Genomic DNA, 24,046 nt, shown 5'->3' on the forward strand with positions numbered 1-24,046 from the left:
CTCGACACCCTCCCTTCAGATACTTGTGCACATGGAGAAGAGAAGGCTGAGAGGAGATCTTCTCCAAGCTAAACAGGCCCAGCTCTCTCAGCCTTTCCTCATAAGAGAGATGCTCCAGTCCCCTCATCATCTTTGTCGCCCTTCGCTGGACTTGCTCCAGTAGTGCCACATCCCTCTTGTACTGGGGAGCCCAGAACTGGACACAGTACTCCAGATGTGGCCTCAGCAGGGCTGAGGAGAGGGGCAGGATCACCTCCCTCCACCTGCTGGAAACACTCTTCCTCATGCACCCCAGCAGACCATTGGCCTTCTTGGCCACAAGGGCACCTTGCTGCCTCATGCTTAACTTGGTGTCCACCAGCACTCCCAGGTCCTTCTCAGCAAAGCTGCTTTCCAGCAGGTCAACCCCCAACCTGTCCTGGTGCATGGGGTTATTCCTCCCCAGGTGCAGGACCCTGCACTTGCCTTTGTTGAACTTCAGGAGGTTCCTCTCCGCCCACATCTCCAGCCTGTCCAGGTCTCTCTGAATGGCAGCACAGCCCTCTGGTTTATCAGCCACTCCTCCCAGTTTGGTATCAAACTTGCTGAGGGTGCACTCTGTCCCTTCATCCAGGTCATTGATGAAGAAGTTGAACAAGACTGGACCCAGTACCGACCCCTGGGGGACACCGCTAGCTACAGGCCTCCAACTAGACTCTGCGCCGCTGATCACAACCCTCTGAGCTCTGCCATTCAGCCAGTTCTCAATCCACCTCACTGCCCACTCATCTAACCCACACTTCCTGAGCTTCCCTATGAGGATGTTATGGGAGACAGTGTCTAAAGCCTTGCTGAAGTCAAGGGAGACAACATCCACTGCTCTCCCCTCATCTACCCAGCCAGTCATTCCATCCTAGAAGGCTATCAGATTGGTTAGGCATGATTTCCCCTTGGTGAAGCCATGCTGACTACTCCTGATCACCTTCTTGTCCTCCACATGCTTGGAGATGGCCTCCAGGATGAGCTGCTCCATCATCTTTCCAGGGATGCAGGTGAGGCTGACTGGCCTGTAGTTGCCTTGGTCCTCCTTCTTGCCCTTTTTGAAGACTGGGGTGACACTGGCTTTCTTCCAGTCCTCAGGCACCTCTCCTGTTCTCCATGACCTTTCAAAGATGGAGAGTGGCCTAGCAATGACGTCTGCCAGCTCCTTCAGCACCCGTGGGTGCATCCCATACAGATAGTCAGCTTTTAAGATTCAAAAGCACTTTCCCTTACAGTGAGTTGAAACTAGAAGAACCTGATGATTTTTCTTACTCATTTCAAAAAGCATAAAGTTTCTATAGAAAGGTAAGTACCTCAAGCATCTGTGTTGTACCACATCAAATAACTATTTCCTTCACACAACTTTCAGAACATAGTAGCAGATCTTTAAACATACTCAACATGAAACTTGGTCAATTACTGTAAAGTAATTCAACAGTTATTTCTGGTAGTAGAGCTGATGCTGGTTCTTCCACATCAGCTATGGCTTTACAACCAAATTCTTGTTCCCCATTTATAGTATAAGAAATCCATACAAAACTAAGCTATTATGCAAAACTTTTCTCCATAACTTCTTGTAGTAACTCTAGATATACTCTATAAGGTGATGTCATTTTTAAATAAATATTTTTACTCAAAATATTGAGCTAAAAAGGTTTAATTGACCTAGCATCAGTTGATGTATTCAGCTGACCAAATAACAGAGTATATTAAAATCACTCTAATGCCTGTCCTGACTAGATCTCATTCAACTAACTGAAAGTTAAACATCCAGCATCCATGTGGACTTCCACATACAGGTGACTTAATCCGGAACCGAATCCTACCTCAAAAAGCTGGCACTGTGAGACTGCATAAAAACGCTAACCTTCCTTCCCTTTAATCCTGGCTTGTAGCACAAGTCCCAATTATAACAGGAGTGCAGAGAGTCCTATCAAAGTATATCCAAGCCTCACCTAAGCACTTCGGAGTGCGATTCCCATATCACAGGCATTTCTCAAATGAGTCTGCAGAGTTGGATCAACCTGAACAATTTATAACTCTGATTGTATACAATCAGAATTTGAAAAGACTTGACTAGACCTGCAATCTATAGAGGAGTTTCCATATGGTTTTATCTCACCAAGTAACACTGTCATCAGGTCAGGACAGAATAGTTCAGTTTTGTTTTAATGTGTAATGTGCTGTAAAGAACACAAATTCATTTAATTCAAATACACAATTAACCTTGAGCAGAAACCAAACATAACTCCTGAGACTCACTATCTTGTCAAATTACTTCATAAAGCACACAATTTAGGCTGTCTAGCTGTAGTATGAGATATTAGGCTTAACACTGTCAAGATTTTAGCAAGACAAAAGGACTCAGACCGAAAGAAACATATATGGTAGCACAGAAACAACTAAGAGCTGTTAGGTAGGAGGCAGGTTTAACATATCCACACAAAGTGGAAAGTCTCATCTCTGAGCACTAAGCAGAAGGCCAGTTAAATGCATGGGATTTTTTTTCCAGTGGGAACAAAGATGCTCAGATTAAAAAGTAGATTTTTTCCACTTTCTGAGGTCTATCAGATTCCTTTCAAAAAAAGGGAAAAAAAGCAGGAAATCAGATGTTCTGAGCTTCAGTTGAATAGCTTTCTGCTGTAGTTACCCAGTCATCTTCTAGGGCTGCCAGAGGTAATGAAGCTGAGTATGCAGAGGACTTAGTTATGGTCCTGCGTGAATATCTGACAAGACAGGCAATGAGACTGGGCATGGCAACGATAAGTTGACCAGATCAGAGCTAGAACTGCCTGACCTCTGTTGAGGTTATTATTCTGCTAACAAAAATCTTTCACTTGTAGTTAGTTTAGTTTTCAGATATTAAACTAAGGGTTTAATAATCAGTTTTTCAACCCAATTTAAGTTAAACAATGCAGCTTTTTTCATTTGGGAAAAATGTTGCTCTGTTTCCAAAGTTAAAGTGGATTTAGATTTTCCTCCTCACTTTCTCGATGTGCAGGTTTGCCAAATTCAACCCAAACTAGTACATAGATTAGATGCCCCAATGCTCGTTTTTGACAGATTTATCAGTTACTGAATTTGGTCAGCTCTAAACAGCAAGTCCTCAGTTTACCAACACCAAAAAGACTCTACCTCCTGGAAGACTGGAAGTATCTTTCTGTCCAGGACCTTGTACAATAGCTAACAGCTTTAGCATGGACTGTAGGCATACAGAAAGCAAAAGGACAATTAGCTTGCCAAAAGAATGTCTCTGAATTCAACATTTACACATAGATAAGCTTCTTGCACAGGTTTTGCTCATATATCTCAGTCTTAACCTTCAAGCTGCTGAAGCATTTGTCACTAATACCAATTAACAGAGAGGAGGAAACTACTCCAAAACCAGAAGCAAGCCTTTTAACAATTTTTGTGAGGCACTGTCACTTGGCTCTCTTCTAATGATGCACATTTGCATCATTAAATATTCTAACACTAACCCCTCTTGCAGGCAGAATAGGCGAAGTCTGGCAAACCACACACAGGCACAGGAAACCACGGCCTAGAGGCAGACATCATTCACATGAAGTGCAACTTCAGGTTTTATACTCACTGTGCAATATCTTCTGCTTCAGTTCTGCAGAATCTGAATATATAATGCATGCACTCTAAATTCAGCTCAGTTGACACCAAGGTGATTGGAGTATTTTCGTATCTACCCCCTACAGGGTTGATAAAGCATTCCTAATTTGAGCCCTTCTCTGAACACACCTGACAGGAAAAAGATTAGTATTTACAGCAAATGTTAGGATACTGAAGACTTTCAGACCTCCTGTTTACAGGCATTCAAGCCTGACATCACTCACCACAGACTATACAGTATCCCAGGATAAGGCTATCAGTTTGCCATGTTGAAGCTTTGTACAAAGTATTCACATTTATTAGATTATAAAAGGAAAACAAGAGCAGGCACAGTTCTGGTAAACAAGACAATACCAAACTCCAGTGACTGCTTGTTTGCTTAAAAAAAGTCTGTTAACTTCCTTCCTTCATCATTCTGTACATATAATGTTGGATATAATTCTTTGCAGTCACTAAAGATGGAACTATGAATTTGAAGTCAAACAGATGCCCACATATACAGAGTACTCAAGCTCACAGGAATTCATGGAAGCAAACTCGCAAAACTTTGAAGCCTGGCTGTAAAGCAATCCCTACAGGTTACCCAGCATGGTCTAGGAAGAAAACACGGATAGCATGAATAAACATACTTAGAAAGGATTCAGAGTGAAATGGAAGAATGAATAACTGAATTTCTTTGCTCCATAAGCAGAGACAAAAGCAGTCTTGAAGTTTCCAGTAGGAAAAAGAAAGCCATTTCAAACAAACAAAAATGATATTATTCTGATTTTCATAGCATTAACCTTAAATTTGAAGGAGAGATAAAGTTCCACAGCCTATTGAATGTTGAATAAATGCTTCCATGTAGCAATTCTTTATTCCAGAATAACAGCTGGCAGGAAAGAAACATTAAGAATTCATGATGGCCAAAAATATTAACAAAATAGTCCCTACTTTCCCTAGGACAGACTACATAACTTAGTAGTGCAGGTAAACCTAATTCAACATTACAACACAGGCTGAAGTTTTTAAAATGGATGAAAGGAAAGAAAATTTACATAGTGATCTCATTTTCTAGTGGTGTATTTTAAACTGCACTTTTGCCTACAATAAAAAGCGTCAAAGCACAGCACTACAGACAACTCAGATATAATTCATCCCTTTTGCTATTCTGAAGATCCTGCTTTCTGAGGAGAATTTATTTTTAGCTATCTGAAAAACACGACTCTTATCATCCGTTCTCAAAATACTACTTTTTGCATAACTGGCAACACTCTACTGCTCATTTATTGTAACAAGAAGCTTTCACTGTAGAGTTCACTTGAGTCAGTGCCAAATACTACTTTGAACAGAGAACTAAGCCATCCCCTTTCTAACCTTTAAGAGAGAATAACCAGCCTGAACAGTCCAATATTAAATGCAAGTCAAAACCTTATCTACAAGGTGGAGAGAAAAGATCCTAGCTTTCCAAATAACAGAAAATATAGCATTGTACACAGAACAGCATTTAAAAGGAGAAAAAGTAACTGGAGACATTTAGGCCCAGATTACAGAGTATTTAGGCATATAATTCTCATTTTAAGCTATAATTCTTAAAGCTGACTTGCAGATAGGTGGTTTCTTGGAACTCAGACTACATTTTCAGTGCAACACAATCATTTCCTTTTTATTATGTAAAACGGAAAATATCATATTTCTTCCAGCACAAGCAGGGGGAATATTGCTTGCAACAGTTTACCTTAGTAAGTATGTAATAACATCCATGTTCAAATCTATTTTCTGTAAAAACAATTCCATAAGAATTTCTATAGAACAGACCACAGGATAGAATTATTAGGGTTAATACTGTTTTAAATGCAACAAATTCCTCTAATATCTTAACTAGGTAACAACTATCTCTTAAAAGCATTTAGATTTGTAAAGTACAAGTGGACTTACCTTAGGGAATTGTTTTACTGGAATCAAAACTTTTTGTCCCAACTTCATATTTTTATTGATGACTACATCAATATATTTTTCTTCTTCCTTCCCTTCCCCTTTTTGGAATTTTTCAATTTCTGTTCAAGAAAAAAAGTCTGTTATTTTCTCAGTTTAAGACCACAATTTAAAAGCTGTGATTCTTCAAAATCAGTGTAAAAAAATCACTTTTGATTTAATGCATTACAGCATAATGCATAATGGCATTAGATACACAGGTCCATGGAATAAACCATGCTTACTATACGCTTATGAGCAAATGTCAATCCAATCTCTTTCAAAATTTCACAAATGCTATTAAGCACAAATTATACCCCCAAATCTGGGATTAGTGCTATACCAAAGATCACGTTATTAGGAATGATATTTAGAAGATCAAACCTAGACCTCATGATACTACGCATTCCAGAGATATTTCAGGTATACACAAAATTGATTCTTCATTATAACTGTCTGCTGTGCTAATGAAAATACTGCAGATTGCATTTCACAGGTGGGGGAAGACAAGGAGTTCACAAGGAGGCTGAAAACGAAGCATTTGTTGAACTAGTCTACATCTAAGTCACTTTGTTGGATTGGATTCCAGCAAGCTGGAAGATGTATTATATTAAATGTGTTACCACAGGACTATCAAAATACAACCAAATACAGAATTGCTACAAAAGGTCTTCCAGGCTAATAAACATTTGTCCTCCACAGTCATCTTTATAGCTTGTTAGTTCATAGTAAAAACAAACATACATTTAAAACACCCCCACACCACCACTTAAGCTTGAATTCTACTTGACCAGAAGTTAGTGAAGGTTTCTTTAGTGTGATCAAAAGAGGCAAACAGGAGACAGTCACAGAATTTGAGTGCAGTCAAAAGAGACCAATTGAAAACAGAAAGAGGAAAGCATCCTCTAGCTACACTTTAGAAGACAAATTAGTTTGAAATGACTTTTCTTCACTGATGAAAAAATAGAAGGAACTATGACTGGCAAACCAATACATTTCTTCCTATTGAAAAAAGCATCAACAACAGTTTAGCTTAATGAATATTAGTTCATTCCCATATACCACCACAAAAAAGATACCACTAACATCTTCTCTCATAACTGAGACTTCTATGTTTTTCCCTCAAGTTCTTACCTCACTAGCACAGAATAGGGAATAAATACATTTTTTAGCCAAGTTAATGTCTTATAACAGAAAAACTAGACAAGTAAGATCAGGCTCGAACTAACCTGAATGTTGCTGGAAAGTCTTCTACACTTATGCTTTCAAATAATTTTTGGTAAGCCCCTAGAAAGCTTTTGGGGGATATGGATTCTATCAATATAGAAATCTAGAAATAAAGTCTAGAGGATTCATATTCTATAAAGCAGCCTTTTCCTAAAGCATCCTTTATGCCGTAGCAGCCCTCAGTCCACAGACCCACAGGCTGAAAACAGCTATTTTAGGAGTGTTATTTTAACAGGTAAGTACTAGTAAAGGGCAATTCACATGTTTCTGCAGATGCCACTTATGCACTGGAGTGTTATGGCCAACTAGACAGGTAAAATTTTGAAATTCCTTGCCAGATGAAATAAGACTGAAGTCCTATAGAGCATGGTGTTCCCACTCGTAGAAAGCAGATGCCTGATATTTTATTCGCTTCAAATCTGAATGTACTTTTCAGAAACTGAGTGTAATACTATTGCAGTACCCCAAAATACTAGTGAGCTACTAATATACCTGCTCCCCAATATAACAAGGGTGGTTATGATGAAGCTCTTGGATTTCTCTTGGAAAATAAAGCTGGATACTTGGAAAGGTTTATATGACTTATGAGGAGAAAACACAGAAATATGGCACTGATTTTTAACGTCACAGTATGCACTAAACATATTTTAAGCTCATTCCTCTGACTGCAAAATTTCAAGTGTTTGAGATTCCATTCTTAAGGGTATTTTTTAAATAATCTTTTACACTCAAATATACCAAATATTAAAGTTGTAATAAAAATGCATCTACTTTGTTATGACCAAAACAAGTGCAATTGCAACAGTTTAATAAATGACATAATTTAGCATTAGTGTCTAATGTTAGGATTAGAAGTTGTTCAGAAAAACAAAAGTATCCAGCATAGTTTGACTTGTTTCAGGGAGATACTAGAATTATAAAACAAGATTCAAAGTGAAGCTAAGCGCTGTGATGTAGTATTTGGGAAAAGATCAGTGCACTGCAGACTTCTGGTAGTTAGATTGACATAAGACCTTTTTAATTTTCCAGCAACTAGATGGAGTAACTATTGTTACAACAAAGACAAGCTTTAAGCATGTAACAGATCACCTGAATTTACAGAATAAAAGTAGCTTTAACATCAAAAAAAGCAAGTTCACCATGTTTTTGTCAATGGTAGATAAAGCTAAAAAATTGTTTTCTCCTACTAAGGCATGTGCTATTGTAGGCAACTGAAAAGTATGGTATATGTTGCCCTTTCATCCTCTGTCCACCTGGAAATTTAGTGTCATAAAAGTTGTATTTAGAAGAGTAAGGCACTGTAAACTGGATTTATGAGCAAACAGTGGTTCAAGGACCTTCATAGGAAATGACAGAAGTATTACAAAAATGAAAGTGAGAGCTTCCATTCAGGAACACTGAGGTCTAACATTTGTCATTGTTCAAATGCATTTGAAGAGTTAAAAGAGGAGCTCTAACAATATCAACCGTAATGTTCCTCAGATGAGCCAGCTGCACAAGTTTCTCAAAAGACCAATAAACTAAGTCGTACATATTTCCTAAATATTTTAGCTTACATAGTAAAAGTTATCTGAACTCAGTATTTGAAGGATTTGTTAATGGTCACAACTTGATTGATGCTACATACCTTCATGAATAATTCTAAATATTTTGATTCTTCTTCATCAATATTTAGAGTAATAAAACGATTTAATATAAAAAACCATTGAAAGGTTGCTAAAGAATATTCCCTTCTCTTACCAGTAATCACACCTCTTGAAGAGGCCAAGAAAAATTTGGCAGACAAAAGATTAGTCTGAAGATCAGCTTTCCTACTGTGAATAACGGGATACTTTTCACTGACCATTTTGAGAACCACCATTTCCTTACCCATCCTTACTTCCACTTGTTTGATCAAGACAGCGAAACCCACAAGGGGCAGCCAATAAACTGTTAAGCAATGGATGATCACCATTTTTCCCATTTGTTTTAAATTCAAATGACTTGTCTTATGATAAACCACCTTAACAAATCACACTACAAAGACAGAAGTTCTTCCTATTTCCTGTTCATGAGCTTATGCAGCTTCACTGCTATCAAAAGATTTTCATTTTGAAAGAAAAAAGAAAAAAACAGGTCTTATATGCTGCTGTTATCTTATGTCAAAGACCACAATTTTTTCTTGTGATCTTTGTTTTTCCTGTCATTTCTTTGCATTTGAAACTTAAAGGAATATGAAATAAAATTAAGCATTAGACCCAGAAGATTTGCACAACTCATTTGATATCTATCATTCATGTACATCAAGGCTTGGATAATTAGGGAAAATCATGCCAGATCACTCATCAAATCCAATCAGATATTCAAGGTCAAGTGGATAGGAAGATTTGCCTTTTCCTAATCCTTAGATTACACTCTGTACTGCTTAGCTATATAAAGTGATGACATTTCCTAGATCACAAACAGCAAGTGAACATGCGATTAAAGCTTCACATAATGCTAGGGATTAAAATCCTGTGTTCTCAGACCAAGGATGCAGCTACTGCAATAGTCCAGGAGTTTAGCTCAATGAAGTAATAATTGCATGGATTTTTTTTGTTTAAATTTAATCATAGCAGAGAGGTCTAAGCAACGATTACTCCTCAGTAAATCCACCGAATAATGTTGGCAGATGCATCAGATAATGACAAAGGATAATTGTTTCACTTTAATCTCAAGGTAGAATTAATCTTCCTACAGCAGAAGAACAAGACAGGAATCCCACTACCTCTACTAAGACAGTATAAATACTTGTGCTCATGCAGAATTAAGTGATGCTCCATACTTGTCATTGTAAATCAATATAATCAGTGTAGGACCAAATGCCAAACTTAAAGGCAACAGAAATGTGTACTGCATCTGTCCTTTAGGACCTCCTTTATCAAATATTTCATAAAATTATATCACCGCAATGTTTTCCAGCAAATAATGTTTACAAAACATGATCAGAAACAAACTAGGTATGTCTGTGTGGAAGTACCTGAGAAAAATTTTACCATTTCTCCTTAGATTCAGAAATCTTATCAGAAAACCTACTAGAACCAACTGATCATTTCACATTAAATTCATATAATTTTTTCTACTTCAGGTGGAAGAGTAAATGAAGAATCCAAGGCTGTACTTCTGGGACATCCAAACATAGCTTCAGAAAAAAAGAAAACTTCACCACAGTTTCATTAGAAGTTGGAATAGTTTCCACATTCATTTGGGAAATAAAAGTACCATAAGAATATTACCCTTGGTGATCACTCTCAAATAATAGGCGATTATGTAATTACCACTGAAGGAATTTTGGAGATAACTAACAAACAATAGCTATAGTTAAGAGTAATAAAGGTTAAACCTTAAGATGAGGTCAGCCAAGCTAGTATGTCATAAGAAATTGCTGAAATAGGACCCAATACCAACACCACTTCTCAGTAAATTCTCAAGACTTCACAACATTACTGTTAGATATAAACATCTTCTGTTCAGAATGGAAAATTAAAGGCTGGAAAAGTATCATTATATGCTTTCCCTGTCCTTCTATTTCTCAAAAAATATCTGCTACTGGCTACTGCTGAAGATACAATACCAAATTAGATGGGTATCTGGTCTCACTGATACAGCCATGCTTTATGTTCTCATGTTAAAAATCAATAAAAGAAATGATGGTACTACAATAACAGGAAGAACTCTTGCATTTCTGTAAAGACTTTTAAGGAACACACCCAAGCTCTGAAAAAACATGAAAGGTTTCAAACAGTCAAAAAAATTCAAAATCAGGTAGAGCAGAAAAACATTTTGCAGAATTTCAGGACAAATATTTTCTCCTTACTGGAGAAAAAAGGACAATACATGAGCTGTTCAGTTTCTTCAAAACTTATGGTTCTTCCAACTCCAGGCATCAGTAACTACTTGCGAGAGTCTCAAGAATCAAAGTTCTTGGAAGAAATATTACTTTTATACCCTATGTAAAATTCTCACTTTTTCCTCATTGGAAAGTTAATTGGGGCCAAATCCATTCTCATATCCCAGGATTCACAGCTGCAGCTCACTGAAAACTCCAGCAATTAGAGCTTTTGCACTGCAGCAAAGCTGCTGAAAGAGCCTGTAACACATGTGCTGATCTACTGCTCACAGTCCTTCCACGACTCACTCCTCCTGGTTAGTCCAAAGGCAGCAGTACAGGATGATGAACCCATAATAGTCCTAATTTTCCTGTTGAGGAGAACTCAATGAGATTATTGCCATAGTAAAACTGATACTGACTGTGCTTCAGTTTATATATCTCTTAGGCTGGCCTCCTTTTGACTCCTTTTCTTTGAAAGAGGAATACTGATAAGGCAATAAAATTATCTGAAACAGTACCTCTCCAACAAATATTTGTTGTCTCTTCAACAAAAAAATAGTACAGCATAACTTGCACTTTACTCAGAATCACATACAAGACTTTAATACATTTCAAAAGGCTTTCTGAAAAATTTCTTAAAAAATTTCTGATGCAAGTATGCACTTGGACAAATTCGTTTACATCCATAAGATTTTTTTTCTTCAAAAAAAGTACCGATTAGTATATATCTTCATGAAAAAGGCAAATTACAGAACTGGACTAATCAAGCAAATAAAAACAGCCTTTTCACCTCACTAGCACAGAATGTAAAAGACTTGCACGTGAGGAGGTTAAGTATATATGGAACCATTACATCTAGACTCACACTGAATGAGTATGAGTCGCTCAAGAACAAAAATGCAGCGCAATTTTCAATCTTTAATACAGCCACTCTACCACCACACCTATCCATGTTCCTCCATATAATAAACTTCAGAAAACTCCACCTTCCCTCCTCGGCCATCATTTTGATAATTAAAAAAACAACCACCATAAGTTTATACTCTGCAGTAAATCCTAGTTCTGAACTGGAATAAAAAGGAATACATTATGAACATGAATTGTTTTCAAGCACAGGAATTTGTTTTAACAAATGCATGGTATTCCAAATGTCAAATTCAAAGTAACTGTCTTATCAGATACCTTAATTCTGTAGAAACATCTGACAATGAACCTAATTTGAATTTACAGTAAAACAAGCAGCTCATGCTAGAAGGATAGCTGCAATATTCAGCATACTCAATAACATTTCTGTTGAAGAACTTACACCAATCTTGATATCAATTACATTGTAAATTCTATTTTAGAGTCTAAATACTACTGCCTGTACTGGTCTGAAAAATAAATTTCAGTCACCAGTATGATGAATATTTTGAATAATCTAAGCAATTCAAAGCTAAATGAACACCTATTACCTTCACATCAAAAATGACTGCACTAAAATCTGTTCAGACTAATATTACCAATAAACCAGAAAGTACTACAGTAGGAATTGTCAGGATAGAAGTAACATCTGAGATATGTACAGATGTTCAGGCACACAAAAAAGATGTAAACATTGGCTTCATTTAAAAAAAGCTCCCACATGCCCACCCCACTGAAAATTACAGTGCATCTGACTGAAGAGACAGTTTTGAACTCGTATTTGTATGAAGTGCCACAAGTTCCCATATGCTTTAGCAACTGTTGACAATTTTCTTTAAACATGTGCATTTTTAAATAGCAAGTTTAGGAACGTGCTAACTGCAAAAAAGACAACTAATTTGTTCCATGCCTTGAAAAAGTAAGTTTCCAACTTGGATATCCAAGTGGGATAAACACTACTTGATGTTCTACACTAAATACTTCAAACTTGGATGCTGCATCTTAAAAGGATGGAAGAGTCACTGGACTTCCATGCTCCTCCCCACTTCAAAATATCTAATCCTGTCACCTGAAATATTGGGAAGATAGTATTGGCATTCGTAGATTAACAGTCTACAGCCCTGCTTTGAGCAGGGGATTGGACCTCCTGAGGTTCCTTCCAACCTCAACTATCCTATGACCCTATCCTGTAAGGGCAAGGTCCCTGAAAACAGACCCTGCTGTCTTGAATTTATCCACTGTGCAATACAGATAATGCAATTGTCTCTTTGCAAATACTTTTTGGTGCTGTCATATGGCAGCACTGTAGACATGAAATAAAATATACTGGAAAGCAACAAGCTGCACTGGCCTACATTAGTGAGCAAGGATGTCACTCTTTCCATTATGTTAGTTTGAAAGGTTTAATTCCTTTATTCACTTCATATCACAATATGTATTTAAACAAAAGTGTGGTATATCTCAAACTGACATGTTGAGCTTTTTTTTTCCCTAAACAAGTTGCAAGCTTTCGTTGCATCAAAGAAGATTTTACACAAGTGTTCCTCACCACCTTACACTATCATAAGTAGTTTAATTAATGACATTAAGAACAAGCATACAGAAGTAAAAATCACTAGGACAGTTTAATATCAGAAAAGAACAGACACAAGCAGATTTTTAAATGGTAGTTTTCACCTTCTCATGAATTGATAGAGGCCTTATATAAGGCTGTGCTCTAGAACTCAGTCATCTTATGACAAAACCAATATTCCAGAGTTAGCTTACTAAAACCAATTTGTGAATTCAAGTTTTCACAAATTCAAGCATTAAGTCAACTAGATCACAGCAGATCTTTTATACAACATTTACAAGTCTGAGTCAAAATGAAAGCCAAAAATCAATGAAAAGCAGTGTCCATAATGAAAAGTTCAACAAGCACAGCAAAACTTTAAAGCATCTCCTTCCTAAACTACACTACAAAAATGTCACTGAAATTCATATACTGTATATACAGTCTTGAAGGACAGAATTGAGTCTAAGGGTTAAGTTACATTTCCTTTAATTTAAAGACTACTTTGGTAACCTGCTAAAGACCAGCTGTCTCAGTCATCCAGCTCTAGAGGTCACCAATTAAAACTGTCAATGATTTGGATTAAAATACTTCAAGTAGGTGAAGTAATGATCCAAAAAGATGGGTTTTGTTCAGACTACTCTTATAAAACCTACTTCCCTCTGTGTAAAGATTCACTGTCTCCTGTTTATCCTGCTGGCACCACACTGAGAGTATGACTGCACTAATATATTGTATAAGATGTGTAAAAAGCATTTAATTCTGCATTTTTTCCACTAGATGTAAAAGCAGACCAAGCCACATTTTTCCCTATTGACCAGCTGCAAGAATGTTACAGGACTTGCACTAGAACAAAGAGGGCCCAAATAAATAACACTAGGAAGATGCATTAACATTTCATTTTAGTCTTCAGATTGGTTTGCTACGTAGGTTTTGCTAGATAGACAGTATGACTTTTTATTTGGGAGAAGGCTTTTTAATATGAAATGTCCTATACTATAATTAGTGTCAAAAATACACCTCAATAATCCAACCTCATTTCTAATGTTTTCACATTCATTTCACAGGCAAGTGACATGGGAGATTCATTCTTAAATCCAAACAGGCTATGAGAAACATTTACTTCTGGACCAGAATGAAGTTATTTTTAATTGCTGCAGGAAGCAAAGTTAAATGGAGAAAATTGTCCGGTAAGACTAGACAGTACTGTAAGAACAAAATGGAGGAGCCAAAGTTTTAAGTGATCCTTATTTTTAGAAAACATTTCTTATGGAGATTTTTTTCCCCAAAAATAGAACTGTTTTCACTAGTTCCCAAATTAGCTTTAATCAGAAAGTACAATCAAAGCCAAACAATTTTGTTTCATGCAAAGTTATTTCAAACATCCATATCCAAAAATTGAAGCAACTAATGCACTTTGGGATATCAGTTCAGAGGCACTAAAACACAAATGATAGGTTATACTCTTCCACTATATACACACACACACAAGTAATAACCTACAACACAAAGTTAGTTCATAAGCATTTGAAATTACAAAGAAGTTTCCTTCACAAGTACTTTTCTTCCCAACAGTACATCCTGCATGAAGCCCTCACCATACTGAGGTTAGTGGAAGTATTGCCATCTATCCTAAGCAGCAAGGTTTTCATTCCCTAATAGCTTGTAAAAAAATTCCTTCTGAGTATTTGTTCATCTTGGTTTAAATATCAAGACTTAGTTATGAACTAGAATGATAAAAAAATAATTTCTGAAAAATATCATTTAATGTAATTCCAGTTTTTCCTTGTCCTCATCTTCTTCTCCCTCACCTTAAAAGCCATAGATTTGAACAGCCAGAGCTAAAGACAGAGGAAACTAAATATAGTGAATACTAAGTTATTCAGATATTTGAAGGGATTGTTTCACCCCCCACACACACATACCATATTTACTACACCAGAGCATTTCAAACATGCAGTTTTCAGTATTATCAGATGTTCTGAAGTATTAATAATTCATTTTTTAATCATACCACATTGGGAAAGTGTGGGAAAAAAACAGCATAAACATAAAGGTAGGATCACTATATAAACTCCTGTTTATTTGGGGGTAAGTTGGATATACTGTCCTGATACAACCTTAAAAGTTGTTTTAAGCATTAGCCTAAAGTAATCCCCTCAAAAAGTAGCATGTGCAAGCATGAAAACTGGCTATAAAGCTATTTCAGATGCATAATGCAAATGTAGATCTATAACTATTTTTATTTCAGAAGGGGATCTGACATAAGAATCCTTTATAAGACTTGGACAAAATTAAATTAATATTTTGCATCAAGAGCCTTTACAAACAGTTGTTATTCTGCCTTCTCAAATTACAAACACCATCACATATTCCTTATACAAGGTTTTTCAATACTGAGTCAGTGTGTATATCCTTTCCTCCCCATTATACACATATAGCACTTTCTATACCATAAACTCTCACTGTGATTCCTTTGTCACCATCCACAGGCATGGAAAGTGTAATTTTATCTCATATTTGAAGAGCAGATATTGTCTGCAGCTCTTCACATGTATATGTTATACTTCAAGATGCTGCTCAACTGAAACAGTTATTTTATAGCCACCACACATCCAGTTTCTGAAGTCTAAAGCAGACAGACTTGGGCACTATCACAGACCTGCAATTTTAAGTTGCTTAGTGTATTGGCAAGGCTTCATAAGTTTGACTATGGGTTCAAATACCACATGTAATATTGTAAGGAGATACCTACACTACCAAAACATCTCAGTCAGGATTTTCATCCCACACAGCATGAGGACATGCATAAAAACTTGCATATCGTATAATTGAAAATTAACAAAATTTAACAGGTCTTTACCTAGCACTATGCAAGATCGATGCAGCCATCAAGACGAAGCAGTGTTGTCTTCCCCTACTTCTCTGAAAATTATTTTCAGTAAGCCTGGAGCTTTCTCAGCACCCTCCATCCTAAGCGACACCCTCAAGTGCAGGGGGAGCTAAAAAGTCACTTTTTGAAGGGTCATGGAAATCAGGAGAGGTTCCTGAGGACTGGAAGAAAGTAAACATCACTCCTATCTTCAGGAAAGGTAAGATGGAGGATGCAGGGAACCACAGGCTGGTCAGCCTCACCTCAAGGTCTGGGAAGGTGATAAGAGTATATCCTTCCGGAAACCATTTCCAAACATATTATGGTGATCAAGGGTAGTCAGCACAGATTTGTGAAGGGGAAATCATGCCTGATCAGCCTGAGAGCTTTCTATGACAAAAGAAAGTTCAGTAGATGAAAGGAAAGCACTGGATGTTGTTTCTCTCAACTTTAGTAAGGCTTTTGACCGTTTCCCCACAACATCCCCATGACTAAGGGGGAACAGGCTATGGACAGCAGGGTGAGGTGGGCTCAAAATCAGCTGAACTGCTCAGCTCAAAGGGTTGTGATCAGCACACAAAGTCCAGCTGGAGGCCATCACTAGTGGTGTTCCCCAGCAGAACATACTGGAGCAAATACTGTTTAACACCTGCATTAATGACCACAATGGTCATAAATGGATGATGGGATCAAGTGCCCCCTCAGCAAGTTTGCAGACAGTACAAAAGAGGGAGCAGTGGTTGATACACTAAGCAGCTATTCAGAGCAACCTCAACTGACTGGGGAAATGAGCTGACAGGAACCCTATGAAGTTTGAAGGGAAACACAGTCCTGCACCTGGGAAGGTATAACTCCACGCACCAGTATAGGCTAGGGGCTAACTGGCTGGAGAACAGCTTTGCAAAGGACCTGGGGGTCGTGGTGGACAAGTTGCACATGAGCCAGCAATGTGCCCTCATGGCAAAGGTGGCCAACAGCCTCCTGGGCTGCATTAGGCAGAGTGTTGCCAGCAGGTCAAGGGGATCATTCCTCTCTACCCAGCAATGGCGAGCCACATCTGGAGTGCAGTTTCCATTTCTGGGCTCACCAGTACAAGAGAGACATGGACTTACTGAAGCAGGTCACAGCAAAGGGCCACAAAGATGATCAAGGGAGGGGAACATCTCAAGCATATGAGGAGAGATAGGATTGCTTAGCCTGGAGAAGGCTGCTCAGGGGGACTTTTATTAATATGCACAAATATGTGACTAGGAGGAATAAAGACAACTGAGCCAGGCTTGTCAGTGGTATCCAGTGAAAGGCCAAGAGGCAATGGGCACAAATTGAAATACAGGAAATTCCATTTAAACATTGTTTACTGTGAGGGCGGTCAAGCACTGGAACAGGCTGCCCAGAGGTTGTCAACCCTCAAAATCCAACTAGACATGGCCCTGAGCAACCTGCTCAGACCCTGCTTTAAGCAGGTGGATTAGACTAAGTGATCTCCAGAGATCCCTTTCAACCTCAATGATTCTACAGAACTGAACACATCTGAAATTTGAAACTTCTGTTCTGATTAAAGAACTTGATCATGCATTTTATTACTTGGCTAGCTTATTGAACATTTGATTCAAGTTTCTTCTGTCTTACAAAATTAAAAAGTTCTATTTTACATGGATAAAGTCAGTCAACATGCCACATGAGGAATAAACTGGCTTGTTAAAGTACTAAACTTTTGAAATTCTGTCAACATTTAGGTCAGAAATAACTTGGTAACAGTAATATAATTTGGTGATTTTACAAGAGCAATTTTGAACTTCTATGCTAAAAGTATGTATTGTTATCAGATATGGTGGGATATAGGATACCACAATTTATATGAAACTGCAGTTTAAGAAAACTGCCATCCTTATATAAGGCAGAAGTTAGAGTGCATTTGGTGCACTGAAATAGCTTATTTGTACTTGCAAAAGATTAAGTACTGTTTCTATAGCAACTTGTAGAATCTGACCTTAAGGGTCTCAATAAATTCTCCTGTTCTCTTCTACAGCCAGAATTGATCTCCTGAACACATGGTTGATACCCATGTCTAGAGATTTAACTTGGGGTTTTACTCATTTTAAAGTAGATCTGTGAAAACAACTTTCAACAGTATTTCAATGAACTGATCTATCTCCATCCCTAGAGATATTCAAAACAACTGGACAAAATCCTGAGCAGCGTGCTCTGACCCTGCTCTGAGCAGGAGGGTTTGGATTAGATGATCTCCAGAGGTCCTGTCCAACCTCAATCATTCTGTGAAGCAATGTTCATCCTATCAGCAGCTACGGGGGTAAATCCCTCCCACTGAAGAAGGCAGAGAAACAAACTGCTTATAACTTAAAAGTTGAAAGTAACCATTACATACTGAAGTTTTAGCAAGGCACTTAATTCATGTCTGATAATTCCTACTTAATTTTACAGGAGTTAAAAGTATTTTTAAAGGAAAAATTTTTGTTGCATGTTTATTTTTCTTTTGATAATACTAGTTTTCCTGAATTCCATTCTGCCACCAACTCTAGAATTATTTCTCATGAGAACTCACCACTAATCCTCTAAGTTAATGGCAATGCACTTTTGACATCTATTCTGCAGTTCTCTTCTTCACTCATGCATTATTAACTATATGATTTTTACTGATGATACTTGATACTTGCCTTCCAACCATCAGGATGCCCATCAGTCCCTCCTAAAGGGAAACTGATGGTTACAATTTAATCTAGTTGGCTTCTCCTTCCTCTAAAAAGGAATGTATCTACATATTCAAGGAATCAGTTCCTATCCTGCTAAAATCATTTACTGACATGAGACATTGCCATAAAAAATGCTACATTTCATAGTTCGATTGATTTTTTTCATAAAATGAAGCCACACTGCACTTCTGAGTGCTGTGAAAGTTGTATGACATCCCTTAGCATAATACTGTAGCCCAGGAAAACTTGACTTTTGATACCTTAAATCATGCTAGAAATTGGTGTTGCATCTTCAGATAAGATCACTGTATATGCTCCACTAGTCTACAGAAAGATTCAAAGGAGTGATCTAATATACAATATTCTATTGTTTCCATTCTCCACACCCCCATCACTTCTCTTGCATGGCTGAAAGCATACTCATTTCTCCAAAGTTGACTCTTTCCACTGTTTGAGAACATACTGCCTAAAATATGTATTTCAGTCCAATAAAAACCTGATACCATTTGTTTCACAGTATGAGAAAATGGAATAGAGATGAAATAATCATGCGTCTATGTTTTTGTACTTTCAGTAAAACTAAGCAGTTAGCACTGGACACAACGGCACTGTCAAGCCTTGAGAAAACCAGTATCTACTAGAACTAACATAACGATTACCTGCAAGTATAATAACAAATACTAAATAAACTCAATGTATTGGGTATCTAAAATACTTTACTGTAGTTATGTCTAGTCTTGTCTTGAAAATTCCATCCAACAGCACATTTTATCACCTCTGAGTAACCTATTCCAATGCTTAACTATCCTCAGGGTGAAGAGTGTATGAAGGCTGATCCATAACTCATTATAGAAGAGCTATACAGATTTCCTTCTTTGTTAATACCACTTTATCTACACTCAAGTATTTCAGAAGGCATTCTAAATATTAAGCTTGTTTATAAGATTGTGTGAACTTCCACATGCAGTGGAAAGTGAGGAAAACAGCTACATGCTTTCGTCAGTCTAGTTCATGCAATTTCTCTGCCTTCAGTTACCTTTAGGTCCTTTATTTACATGTGCTCTGCAAAAGCAAATAAGTAGGCTAGATCTTTAAATTGTAATGATAAAATGCATAACTATATTTAGTTTGATTCCAGACTGCCGACCCATCTGAGATTTGTCAAACAGGTACAAGATCTATGATGTTACCTCACCAATATCATTTCTAGAATTTTAGAGAAAATTACTCACTTTTAACAGAAACTATTGATAAATTTGAGACAAGAGTCCACATAAACTGACATTACGCAATTCTATTTAAAGCCCTGTACAGTCCTACAACACAGATAGTTTACTTATGTAGTGTTTAGAATATTGTTGATAAACATATCACAGAAAACACTTCATTTCCACTATACAAGACTACAGAAACTAAGGTAGCCATGTTTTAAAATAAACTTTATAACCATAAATTATTGTGAAGAGTAAAGAAAGCATTACCCAAAATCATGCAATAAAATTTAAGGTATCTAAAAGCAAAAGGAGGAGCATGGGAGCATTGTTTCACCTTCTCTTTTTAGCCCTCTGGTTTTTACCCTATATGAGAATCTCCCCAAATTCATGGAAATTCAGACTGAAATTGGACTTCCTTACAAGTGTGATCAATCTTGAAAATCCAGCTTATAGACCATCCCAACTGGAATTCTCACAAGCCAATGAGGGACTAAACTTGTCTGCCAACAGGGTAGGTTTTCAGGGAAGGAATGAGAGCTAAGTCTGCAATAAGTCTGTTCTCTGTAGGACCACGCGCTTATCCATTTAGTAATTTCACTCAGGAAAGCCATCTTCCAACTTTTACAGCATCTGCCTAGCTGAGTGTAAGAGTGGGAGTTTTTTATTATTTCTTAAACTAATATTTCCAGAATTCACCTAACAGAATACCACCCTTGTTATAATTCTCCAGTTTTAAGACTGAAAATGAAACAGACCTCCATGATTTATACCTGCATAAAACATATCCATTTCTGCCACCAAGCTTTAGCTAAAGTAAATTGAAATTCTCTGTATAGACAGAAAAAAGTTTAAAAACAGGCTATAGTTCTAGTAGCATCTATGATAAGAGTCTCTCCATAGATGTTCTATTTGCCATAGAAAGTGGCTTTGAATCACAAATCTTTAATCCAAAGTAGGCATCCTCATGTTTTTAACTTAAGCAAAACTGAAGCTTCCTCTGAAAACAGATCATAGAGGAGATTTCAGTGGTGTATTTCAGATAAATAAATCTGTTTATAAAAGGCAAGTGTGCATTTCTTCAGGAAGCAGTATTTAAAAAAAAATCTAAGGTCAAGTTTTTCCAAAACACACCAATTCTTTCCATTGTGTGCAAGAAGCAGAATATCTGCATGAAGTTGCCTTTCTATACATGGACCTTGTACAGTCAAAATATTGCAGATTCAGTTGAATCTAAGAATTTATTTTTAAAGCGATTTAAAATCATGTGCTCATGTGAAAAGGGAAAATTTGGTGCTTCAGTTCTAGTTTTCTAAAACAGCAATACTAAATTGTGTAGTTATGTGATAAGCCAGCCTTGTAGAATTGGTACTGTTTTTATAACTTTAATCCACCTGAGTTTAAAATTCCTGCCTTTTACTGAACATAACTACACAATCATTGCTGGGACAAAGTTGTAAGAAATTTTCTTTATGGTAGTTATTCCTATGTTGGACAGTTCCCTAATAGTTTAAATAAATCTCACTTTGTTTCTACAAATTTTGCACAGAATAGCCAACTATTAGAAAGCAGCACATGCACAAGGCAGCTTAAGATTTACTGGAATAGTTCACAATCAGTGAGGTACACCTACATCAAAACTGAGAGCAAAAATAAAGCTCAACAGGTACTACTGGCTTGAGATGCCAACAGGGCTGCGAAAACAGCAGCTATCACCAACCGCAGACCCCTGCCTGCCTATCTGACCTATCTTCATAACCACACACATTCAAGGGGCTGCTGCTTCTCAGCACTTCTTGCTATCAAGGCACAAAAAGGAAAGTGCAAACCAAGAGCCTGAGGGGTCCATATTTCTGGTTTTGGTAACGTTTACATTTCCTTTTAGATGGGAAAATTTGATTCTCAGTTTTTCCAAAACATGGAATAAGAAAAAAAAAGAGCTAAGTTACCACTCTGCCACATCTAGAAGATAAGGACTGCATTTATAAAAATTCTAGGTAGCTGCCCTAGAAGCACAGGGTCACAGGGCCCAGAGGATGAACAGACAAGAAGCAATAACTACTTAATAACGTGGATTATTATTGTATCGCTCCTGTAGCAGGCTAAGCTTCACCTCTCACTTTCACCTTGATTCATTGACTGTATTTTACAGTAAGTGCAGGAATGACTTCATCTAGTTTGAAAAGATAATAACTACTTAAAATGCTTGAATGTGTGCTGCTTAATACAAACCTATGAAATAAAGGTGCTTAACTGAACTGAACAGAAACCAACTGTCCATTTGATACTAAAACTGGAAAGAACAGTAAAGAAGTGAAAGTTAACAAATTCTTTTCCTCAAGCCATCAGGACATAAACATGCACAAAGACTTCTATCAGGTTTCTGACATGATGCTTTAAAGACAGTGGTCACAGTGCATTTCATAGAGCAAGAAAACAACATGTATGCCAGAAGGACTCTTCACAGAATAAAAAAAGGAACTTCATTCTCAGAATTGTTTTTTGCTCGTAGCCATTTCTGAAGCAACACGGATCTTATTTAAGAGTTTATTATTCCAATTTACTATAGCTATATCTTAAACTAAAAAGATAACCACCACACTACATTATCAGAAAGACCTAGGACAGGAAAAGTGTGGGTTTTTTTCCCCTTTTTCATTAAATTCATATAGCTGCTGTTTTACCTTTCTTGCATAACTACTAGCAATTGGCAGTACCTCTTGAGAAGAGGCAAGGGATTAACTATGTAGCTGGCCAGGAGCATCTATTCTCTTTAATCTGTTTTTCTGAAGGAGCCATCTGCTCTTATTTCTTCATGTTGTGCCCTAGCTTAAAACGGCTTTCGCCATTCTGTGAGGATTTCAATTAGTTACACATAAAAAATTTTTCCATCTCAGGATAACTGTCTTGAGGATGAAATGCTGTAAGGTGAAGAGGGAAAGGGGTTATTACCAAAGGCTGATTGACTATACTTTTTACAGCTCAAATAGCTAATTAGTCATCAATAAAATGAAGGGAAAATAACCCACTCTAGCATTTGTTTTATTACAACACAGCTTGACACCTATTACTGACAAATACACATAGCCATGTTTTAAGGTGTTGAATCAGAATAGAAAGTGGACTATATTAGTTTTTGTAATCTCAGCACTTGGCACTTTTCATTCAGATGGCTGTGCACAAAAGCATCAAATCTCTGCTTTGATAACAGCACCAAAACCTTCCAAATGAAGTGCCCAAAAGTACCGCAAACACTGACAAGAGACAACTACATGATTAGCACTACTTGCACAGACTCATGAATAATGAACAGTTACTTCTGAAAAAATTTACTCAACTACAAACTACAGACTGGAGTTCTAGCCAAATATTACCCTAATATGATATCAAATTAAGCAAAGGATTCGGAAAGACTAGATAAAATGAGGCCAATAAAGTTTTACTATCCTCTTCATTCAAGTGCCAAGTAAGAGTACTCAAGCTTAATTTCATCCATCCATTTCAGTTTCCCCCAACACAAAGACCAAGCAGGAAACTATCCAGCAATTGAAATTCTTAGAGAAGCAGATCAGCTAGCTTCTCAATATCTTCAAGCAAGCCAACATAACAGGTAGCCTTTAGCCTAGACAACCAGCCATTGAGAGCTGCCATTCAAAGTCTTGGTCATTGCTTTGAGCACACTGACAAAAACTAGGGATCATTTCCTTAAGGACCTACTAGTTTCCCTCACAGGCAGAAAATACATTGTTTGTTAGCATAATGCTGAGCATGCCACTAAATGAAGTCTAAAGAAACTATGATCTATGGGTCCATTTCCGTGTAGCAGAAGTATTAATTTACAACAGATATTTCACTGGAGTTCTTCATAAAGAAGATCTGCAATACACAGCCACCTACTTGCCACTTATGCATTAATGAAATACAGCAGCACTTTTAATTAACCTTACATTCAACTGAGCCAACCATTATTTAGTGTTCCAAACAGCACCTGTTATTTCAGAGGACTTGTAAATTCTGGAAGCACATCTGTGAACAAATGATCCAATAAGTAACATTATGGAAGTTTCCCTGCAGCTTCAGTTTAATCAGCTGATAATTATGTGAGATTCTAAAACAGCTTAGAGT

The 24,046-nt window shown here is 37.2% G+C and overlaps 1 protein-coding gene across 4 annotated transcripts in view; it reads right to left on the minus strand.

Annotated features, from left to right (window-relative positions):
- KHDRBS3 (KH RNA binding domain containing, signal transduction associated 3) overlaps positions 1-24,046 on the minus strand; it is a 102,238-nt gene that overhangs the window by 66,844 nt on the left and 11,348 nt on the right. For all 4 annotated transcript variants that reach the window (XR_010883265.1, XM_067290124.1, XM_067290123.1 and 1 more), the window contains exon 2: positions 5,560-5,678. Coding sequence is in view for 3 of the 4 variants with exons in the window: in XM_067290124.1 (XP_067146225.1) it covers positions 5,560-5,678 (119 nt within the window). In the remaining variant the exon portion in view is untranslated. The remainder of the gene's footprint in view (positions 1-5,559; positions 5,679-24,046) is intronic.

The sequence above is a fragment of the Apteryx mantelli genome, chromosome 2 (assembly GCF_036417845.1).
Source record: "Apteryx mantelli isolate bAptMan1 chromosome 2, bAptMan1.hap1, whole genome shotgun sequence".
In the NCBI taxonomy this organism is placed as follows: Eukaryota; Metazoa; Chordata; class Aves; order Apterygiformes; family Apterygidae; genus Apteryx; species Apteryx mantelli.